Source organism: Montipora capricornis, chromosome 9 (genome assembly GCF_036669925.1).
Source record: "Montipora capricornis isolate CH-2021 chromosome 9, ASM3666992v2, whole genome shotgun sequence".
NCBI lineage: Eukaryota > Metazoa > Cnidaria > Anthozoa > Scleractinia > Acroporidae > Montipora > Montipora capricornis.
The window spans coordinates 290,001-300,000 of record NC_090891.1 but is presented as its reverse complement, the minus strand read 5'-3'; the positions used below and the strand labels follow the sequence as shown (position 1 = coordinate 300,000).

General features: G+C 39.3%; 1 protein-coding gene across 1 annotated transcript in view; it reads right to left on the bottom strand.

Moving 5' to 3' along the window:
• LOC138016638 (adhesion G protein-coupled receptor L4-like) overlaps positions 1 to 10,000 on the bottom strand; it is a 66,249-nt gene that overhangs the window by 22,966 nt on the left and 33,283 nt on the right. Inside the window, exons 8-10 of the mRNA XM_068863833.1 lie at positions 8,793 to 8,889; positions 7,281 to 7,333; positions 2,747 to 2,879 (exon numbers count right to left, since the gene is read on the bottom strand). Coding sequence (XP_068719934.1) covers positions 2,747 to 2,879; positions 7,281 to 7,333; positions 8,793 to 8,889 — 283 coding nt within the window. The remainder of the gene's footprint in view (positions 1 to 2,746; positions 2,880 to 7,280; positions 7,334 to 8,792; positions 8,890 to 10,000) is intronic.

Genomic DNA, 10,000 nt, shown 5'->3' with positions numbered 1-10,000 from the left:
TCTGCGGCTGAAAATGGCGAATTTGAGCGATTTGGTGGGTTTTTCGTTGACTGTTACTACACGTTATAAGAGGGAGACAAGGGTGGAAAGCTCATTTTCGACCTCTCCAGCGCCAAGCCGATTTTCAACCCGGAAATTAGAATCGCCCGGCTTTTAAATCGAACACCAGATAAACTGAAAGGTTGACGCTTCTTCTAGTGCCATTCAATCGAAGATCCATTCAAAATCCAAGCGCTAACCGCCGAGTAATTTTTGAGAAATGCAGCTTTTCAAGCGACTAACAACCGCGGCTGAGATTTCGTGAGACACCAAGCAACCGTGATGCTGTTTGCTCCACACTGATTGGATGAAGCATCATCCAATCAGTGTGGAGCAAACCAAATCGCTCAAATTCGCCATTTTCAGCCACAGAAATGACAATACACAACAACTGAGGTAGGTTTACGTTTATCTTGAGCTTTAACATAGTCATTTCTCGATGTAAGTTTATGATATTAGGACTCTTCAATATTTCCCACACATTTCTTTATTTTTCGAACATACAAACAGACACACTGTTTGTGTGAGCCCCCTGTATAAAGACAAAGAGTAGTTACTTTGGCCAATCAAAAAGGACAGAGACAATCCAGTAAACCAATCAAAACTCGAAGTAATTACACGAAGCCGACACAAAGCACAAGAAAATGTGCATGCGCGAGCCACGATTGGTTTTGGTTTTACTTCTGATCGGTTGAAAAAATGGCGCGAGAACTTTGAACCAATCACTGAGTGAAGTAATCATAAACCAAAGTAATTATCTAATTACTTTCGATACTCAATTGAAAACCGCTCTAACGAGCGAGTTATTAGCTATCAAAAACTGATCAATTCTTGGATTGCAAACGCACTAATGAGCCCATACATTCTTTGTAAAATTTCGAATTTTGGAAGCATCATTAGTCAGAGTGCGCTCAAAGTCTCAGAGATAGCTCTTCATTATTCATTCAAAATATTTCCCCGTTTCTGATTGGTTAAAACCATACGCGTAATTCACCATAGCCAGCTGCTGTTCACCAAATTTGGAAAGAAACTTCGTCATATTGAATCAATGACGTCAAAATTGCAGCCCGCTGCAGATTATTGAACCGATGACGTCAAAATGACGTCAAAAGTGCAGCCCGCTGCAAATTATTGAACCGTTGACCGAAAAAAGCTGGGGACGAGATTGTATTATTTTTGTTCAGCAGAAAAATGGCTGCGAGTAGTTTTAGAGGTTTGAGCGAAGAAAATATTATGAATGAATAATAAAGCAATTATTGAATTCGGCTTTCGTAGAATATGAAGAATTCTGCAGATCTCGGAGGATGTTATCCACCTGGTCTTCGGCCTTGGTGGATAACACCCTCCTGGACCTGCAGAATTCTTCATATCTACTCAGCCTCATTCAATAATTGCTAATTATTCAATGGACGTTCTATTCTTAGTAATGATTTTTTTGGCTAACAGCGATATTTCATGTTTGCAAACATTGACGTCACATTTTTCTTTTAAATAGTTTTCTGTCCCTTCAATTGCGGAAAAATTGACGTGACGTTGGATAGCACAGTTTTGCCGCTCGCTGAATTCTGATTGGTCTATTTAAATTTCAGTAGCTCTCCCCGTATGTACAGCAATGTACACCATATACTCAACGGAATACCGCATTTCCTATTGGTCAGTAACGAATGTATAAATAGGTTATGGAATGCCATAGAGGTTATAGAGAGCAATACAGAAGTTGCCATGGAAACAAGGAAACATTTTTGTTATGATCTTATCAACTCGTTTGATAAGAACATATCAGATTTCGTTCTTCCTTCATCGTTATAATTGGGCTTACTTTGGGTCAGCAGTTATGTTCTGTTTTAAGAAAACGAGCAGCAGTGTTTTTAGACCCGATAAAGCACGTGCTGCGAGTTTTTTTGACGGCTTCAAAAATATTCCACAAATAGCGTTTCCTTTGGGAATCCGAACATCTGTTCAAAAAATTAGTATTCTCAACTTTGTTAAATCCCATAATAAACCTCTTTTATCCCCAAAACTTTGCATAGGTTTTGCTTTCGATTTCTCTTGGGACATCTTCATGTCCGAAGAAAATTCGAAAACTGACGATTATGCAGTTTTTTTCTTTTTGTTTTTTTTTTTTTTTTGGGGGGGGGGGGGGGGGTAAACAAGAGTATTATAGGATATGAGAAAGCCGTATAGTGAATCCAAAAAAAAAAAAAGCCGGGCCTCCCTAATGTTTTCTTTATATAAAGAATCCTAATTAGGAGTATTTTATCGGGTTTAAAGCTCATCCACGTGACGTTTTATAAATATTTTGATAGCCTCTTTGGCTCACGACTCTTGAATTATTAATGATTTTTGAAGTGACTTCAATTTATATCGCGCCATGAAACAAAACTCGTGAAATCTCCTTCAAGAAAATAATCAGCCCCTCTAGTCCTTCCTTACTGCACTTTTGCTCTGTAGTAGCATATTACTTCTTGTACTTATCTTCAGTATATGGGTTGCATACCTTTTGGTTTGTTTTTTCAAGTAACAAAAGGGCAAACGGATTATATTCAAAATTTGTCATTACAACTTAATGTTGTAGTTGTGCCGTTGTCAATCGATTAATCAATCAATCAATCAATCAATCAATCGTTGCAGATTGAAACAAGCACTGAAATTTGTTAAGTAAAGTTTAGGAGATGTAAATTTAATTGCAACCATTGAAAAAGTATACCTCCTTTGAAGAATCCGCGAACTGCATCAAAACAGCGAAGCTATTCAGGTGATTACAGCTGCACACCGTACGCTCGAGCGATGTTTCGTCCAGTAAATAACAACCCTCACTTGACCATGGACCGTTGGACCAACTAAGAAGGCAAAAATTCTTGTTACTTTAAGATGGATATATCCCAGGCGTTTTTCGTTGTATCCCAAGCAATACCAAAGAGTCTGGGTGTCCGTATATTTTGTACAAAATAAGAAAACGATCTACAACATCACCGATGTCAATGCAATCGTCACGTCAAGATGTACAATCTTACATTAAGTCTAGAATTTGGGCGAAGTATCCTAAAACTAAATGAAATTGACACGAGCAGTTTAACTTCAAAACAGAGAACGAAAGACTCTCATTTGTATTTCCATTTGTATTCCCCCGTTGTAGTGGGAATCTTCACATTAGAGAGATTTTGGCATTGACGTTTACGCGAGACTCGAACGGCAAAAGTGACCACGTGACCTTGATTTTCCCACCATTTTTTTGCGTTTGCCAGTTGCCCCATTCAGTCCACGTGAAAGAGGGCATTTTCGAGTTTGCTGTATGCGTGGAATTTTCTTTTCGTTTTTCTTCTACATAACAAGTTGTTTCTGAAGAAAGAGAACCCCACAACCATTTTGCGGTAAGTCAAACAAGGAAAAGGTTGGTTTTACTGTTATAGATCGTTCGTATAAATTGACTCCTTACCTCAATTTTCTCATGAACTCACTTTGACTCACAATAAGGCTCATCGAAACTTGCAAAATTTGACAGGTAAGGATTTTCATTTGATATAGCGGCGTCTTTTTCTACAAACAATGTTTAACTGAAACTCCGAGTTCTTTTTTTTTTTCTTTACTTCAATAATAGACGAGATTAACTTAGTCCATTCCCAGTTGCCGTGGGTCATGCTCAAGCAAAGCTACAGTCACAAGCTTCTCTTCATTTTAATTAGGTGAAACATGAAACTGCAAGCCGGCGTTTGTCGTTTCACGTAGAAGTGTTGCTAAATCTCTATTATTTTTATGCAGAGTACCGCCAAATTATATGCTAAAATGCGAGACGCAGGTGCAGCACGATCGTTTCTTGTCTTTAACCACTTATGTTATTGTTTTGTGGTGTTACCGATGCCGTTGCCGTAGCCGTCCGGCGCAAATTTCCGTTTTGTAAACGGTCGTTGCCATTTGGAGGACATTTAGAACAATTCTCTCTCTTAAGCTTGTCGTTTGCAAGAACTTTATGAAAATGTTCGGCGAACGATGTCGAACTCGGTGCAATGGCTGTAGGGCAAACCCAATTACGCACTAGACTACCGAGAAAAGCACTCCAAACATTGCAATTTCAAAGTATTTAAATGAACCTAACCCTAACAATTCATTATACATACAGTGTACATACACTTTTTTATTGTTAATACACGGTAAAATCTTAACTTCATATTACAACAAATAATTTCATTAAAACTATACTGTTTTACAAGATTGCAGTGTGGGAGTCCGACCGGCAAATACTATATAGTTGGTCAATTTCCCTTTAAAAATATCCTAGGGAGTCTGATTTTCGCAAAATGATTGGCGAACTATTCCATAAGAGTGCACCGCTATAACTGAATCAAAGTGTCACTGTCGTTACTCGTGGATATGAAAGTTACCGCGATCGTTTAAAATTGGCAGGCTGAAGTTTTCTTTATGCATTAGCCAGTGTGATTTAGCAGCTGGATAATTGTGTGATAGCACGGGGGCTCTCATATGCAACTAGGTACCCAAAATAATGCACGTATGTGACGTGATCCCCTTAGTTTTCTGGAATTCAACTCTGTAAAATACGTCTGACTACTATTTCTCCAATGTAGGAATAAGATTACTCTTTAACACATCCTTTATAAAGAGCCGTGTACCATGTGTTCAAAGTTCCTGGCACAGGTTACAGGGTCTTTTTGAATAAGGTCTGATCAGTTGTTTAGTGCCACGTCATATTGTTAATCTCACCAGGTTAGGCAAGTATAGAACAGATCCATTCAGTATTATCAACATTTTAGTGCCAGTTATACATTCCTCCGACAAAATTTGCGAATATTTACCACTATATTTGCTACTGTTATACTTAGAGATAGATGATCTGAACCATAACTGATCACAGCAAGTGCATATATATTTAGGGCCATGTTTTAACTTATCCTGAAAAGACTGAATCACTTTTGGCATGGAATGTCTAATAGAGTCTTGACCCTGACAAATTTCAGTTTGGTTTAGACTTGAGCTCTGCATAGCTTTCCTTAAATGGTTTCGTGCTTTTCTGTTTAGTTCTCTGATATGTTCTGGATTAGAAGCTTTTCCCTTACGAAATGCTTGCTCTTCAAATTCCGTTGCTGCTTCAATGTTTTAAGATCTTTTTTGGCGTTTCGCATTGTTTTTCTTTTCCCTGAACTCTTTATTTTGTCTCTTTTGCTTGATAGATTCTCTCATATAAGCTCTTTTTGCCACTGCTTTGCAGAAATTATTACTGACACTCACATCATTTTTTTGGCCATGGTTAAAATTAATTGACTATTACCTCTAAATAGTTGTTGACTTTGATAACACTGCTGATTTCATAACCTGAAATACTGTCATTATAATAATCTAACTGAACTGCTGAACATAGTGTCTTTCACCTAGATACCCAATGTTAGTAACAGTCACGGTTCCCTGCTGTCCGCTTATGGCACTGATAACATTTACTGTTGCCCACCCCTCAATTGATTTTATATGTATTGTAACATTTAATGTATCAGAAACTGCTTGCACAATAAGTGCACCACACTATGTATTGGTCGCTGTGACACACAATTGCTCTGTAATGGGTCTAATAAATCTTTGACGGTTGTTTCTGATGTATTCAACTGCAGCAGAATGCACGTTCGTGTGATAGGAATGGTCATTATATATATATATATATATATATATATATATATATATATATATATATATATATATATATATATAATGTAACTGTTGCTCATGAGAAATCCTTCTGGAGTCCTGCGGGTAATAAGATAAAAATGACAATTAGAATCTCCTACTCTGGAAGATTTATTACGTCTGAGTTGCGGTCTAGGTCTAAACATTCTTACTGCAATATAATATCATTTTCCAAAAGCAAGCACTTTCTCAACTCAGACGAGATTGGTTCGGTCTTCTTTAAATAATGCAGCCATACACTTTCTAATTACCCTGTCTTCATGAAACAAGCTCGACGTTTTCTTGTAAGGAATTCTGGAAGGTTCTCTGTCCCTGTCCCGGGGAGCATGTTTGCATTTACGAACGGACTCAGCCCTTGCTCTTTCGCGGGAGATTGGTACGGATACCTCATCGGCATAATAATCAATGACCGAGTCTTTCGACAGTTCGTCATTATGGTCCTCCACACAAGTACTAGTGTCTGGAATCACGGGTTGCTTGGTTGCCTCACTGTTTTCCATGTTACTGATGTTTTTCAAGATGGATTCATATGGCTTTGATGACTCATAGCTTGCAAAACTTCGTGATAGCTTTGATAAACATTGGTATACTTTGATTGCTTCAATGTCACTCTCCAAATGGAAATCACCTCCCAAATGGAATTTATTAATCCCCCGTGAGCTTAGGGGTTCGACAGAGACTGTCTTCTCACCATGTGTCTGTTGATTCCATTTCGACATGTATTAATTAAAGTCTGCGCGTTTGTGAGTGAAAGACGGTGCGCAATTACTCGCACCAATGTGTAATTGTTCAGAATCTTTTGCTTCACCTTCGAAGAACGCCATTTCTTTAATTCTTCAGTCTCTTGCTTCTAAATGCAGCGGAAGGTGCTCAAAAGAAAGCCATAAAAGCCACAAACAGCAATAGCGGGGCCCGGAGCGGGGCACAACCTAGTGAACAGGAAGTCACAGCTTTCTAAGCTGTGTTGTGATTATTCATCCTAATTAGATCGAACTTCCGGTTACGCAGGAGTGACAATTTGCGTAAAGATGCTCACCGAAACTCGTGGATATATCCACGAGTAAAAAGCAACGTTTTCCATAATTTGTACACGGCAAAAGAAACTCAAGTTTAGTCTCTGAGTCTCTAAGTCGAAGTGTTGTATCTTTAAAATCCTTTTTGCTTCAAAACGCCAGACATACCCTCTTAAATTATCGGTCCGCGTATTCTTATTCCGGAATAGGATCAATCAAACGCAACCTAAGAAAGGCATCGACCGTTAGAAATGGCAACGACCGTTTACGAAGCGGAAATTAGCGCAGCCATCAACGTTAATTTGTTCAACTATTTTACATGTAAAATTGACAAGTAAATGGAGACACATACCCTGTCTAATGCCAGACGATTTTACTCATTAGGGGGGTGGGGTTCAGGAGTCAATGAGTTAAAGACCTCTACATCCACTCAAAAATTATAATATCTCCATTGACCCCTGGGAGTGAGGCCTGATAGATTTTACTCTGTCTAACGCTGTATAACGACGCCATTTAAGATTTATTTACGATAAAACCCACTTGTTGTCCTCATTCCAAAAGACGCACTTTCTTTCAACTTTTCCTTTTGTAATCTAAGAAAAGAACAACTTTTCGTTAAAGGCTAGTAGCTATAGTGATAGATCGGGATAATTAATTCCAGTGAGGCGGCGCAGCGATTTCCTAAGCGAAAGATTTCGGAATAACACATTTTAACACAGCATTCTGGTCTTGGCAGTAACATGGTACCATTGTTATCCAATTTGTTGCTTTCAGTGCTTTGTGCTGATATAAGACACGCCATTTTGACCAGATTTTTGACAAGATAAATTTTATAATAATTCTGAATTTCTGCATTTGTTAACATTTCGGTGAAGTGATATATTTTACCTTTGAATTTTTTGTAAAAATTACAACGCAGCTCAAAGGGTAATTTAGAAAAGTCATTTCGTGTCTTCAATTATTGCCTGGGTCTAGTTAAGGCGCTGTAACAGTTCGCAATTTTTCGTGCAACTTGTCTCTCAACGCCATGGGGAGACAAGTTGCACGAAACATTCCACGATGTAAAATACCTTGCAGCGGCCAAAAACGTTGCGAAACAAGTTGCAGAAACGGTTCCGGAAAGTACAATTTAGTTCTACTTTCGGCAACGCTTCAGGTAACATAGGTCACTTCGGAAAATACCATAATACTCTTTGTTTCTCCCCCCAAATTTTGAATAAGCATTGTTTTTGTTTTCTCTCGGGATCATTGTAAGTCCCTAAAGAAACTGGAAACAACGCTTATGCAAAATTTGGGGGGACGAACAAAGAGTATAATGGTATTTTCTGAAGTGGCCAATTGCGGCAAAATTTCCAGGTAACAGTTTGCGGCACCAGCCAATTAAAATGTTCCTTTAACCTCATGTGATTATCCGTTGAAAACATGATAAGGGGATGTTTCCATGAGAAAACTCGCACCGGCGCGAGTTTCACACCGGGGTGACTTCTTGATACCGCGTTTATATGATGACGAGGTGAATTCGTATCGTGTTTACCTGAAGTGACACCACATATCGATAAAATACAAGCATGAATCCAAATTACAAATATGGCGTTTAACACGAAAAGTGCGCATGTGCTACCCGTTCCAGCCCACCGGGAGCCCGATTTCACACCAGAACGAGTGGTCGTTTCTCGCTTACATGATTATACTGTTGCGAGATCTCGCGCCGGAACGAAATTTTCGCTCCGGTGCAGCAACCGGGCTGAACTCGCGCCGGTGTGAGTCGCCCCAGCATGACTCTTTTCGGTGATATCACGTAAACAAACTGGCAGAGCTAAGAGAGGGAACCGGAGTGAACTCGCGCCGGTGCGAAAATCGCCCCGGTATACACCCCCTAAGTTGCATGAAAAGTTGCGTAGAGTAAAGTAAAACCCGCCAAGCAACTTGTTTCGCAGTGTAGGAACTTTTGTCGCAACAAAATTGCGAGACAAGTTGCAAAAAGATATGCCGAGTGTAACAGTAACTATACGCCACGAAGCGATAAGAATAACGCAATCTGCGAAACCTTACCTTTGCGTGACCGAAAGTAATGTTGATAAGATGTGGGAAGGTCTTGTTGTACTCAGGGCTGAGTGCCACTCCGATAACATTGGAGACCAGTCTATACCTTCCAGTTAAAACCAATTTAGAGAAAGAAACGTCACTGTCGGGCTCGGAACAAAATAATATCTTAAGAGATTTGTTTTTTCTATGGTGATACTCGGAAAAAATCCGAGTATTCCTATGCGGGAGTCGAACCGACGACCTTCCGATTACTTGTTTGGATACTCACCAGACTCGTGGGAGATGGTGGCTCGGGGATGTTCGGAAAAAATCCGAGTGCTCCTTTGCGAAAGTCGAACCGACGACCTTCCGTTTACTAATTCGGACGCTCGGAAGGTCGTAAGTTCAACTCCTGCAAAAGAGTACTTGAATTTTTTTTCGAGTATTGCCGAGTCACAATGAAAAAAATACATCTCTACATTTCATTCACTGTGGTTAACATAAAACAGCTCTTTCAGTACAAAACAATATCATTACCGGTATTAGGCAACTGCGCGTAACTATTGAATAATAAAAGGAGACCATAACTAGGAACGAACAACTCCCACTACTAAGCCAATAGACCAATTCGGCTAACTCAGTGTTGTACCCAATTGAATTTTTTTGGGAATAAAACGTTTTGTTCAAAGTATTTCCATATAATTTAAATGTAAAGGCTTCATTGTCATGCAACTTCAACACACAAAGAATCTTAACCCCGAGAGATTTGAACTGGGTACAACATTGAGTTAGCCGAATTGGTCAATTTCACGGCATTTATACAGACCAATCTATTTTTAAACTACCTTTTCCGCAAAATGAAATCAAAGACAGTTCCGGTTCGGTGACGCTATGACATCAAGTTAGTTTCTTGTGATTGGTCGTCGGGCTCCTGCGGAGTCTCATTCGCGGGAAATTAATCTAAGTAAGGGTTATCTGCCTGAAACGAGGGGATATCAGATTTATTTATTTATTCACCTCTGGTTCCGCCCAAGGGCGCAGCCCTGGGGCGGAACCAGAGGTGAATAAATCTGATTTCCTTGAGTGAAAGGCCGATAAAATGCTTATTTTACACATTGGTGAGGTTTTCTAGAAAATTCACTGTTGTTTGAGATGTCGGCAAAACAGCTTGATGGAGATTTGTAAAGAAAGAAATATATGTAGTCTCTAGGGACTTAAATTACATCCATGTGCGT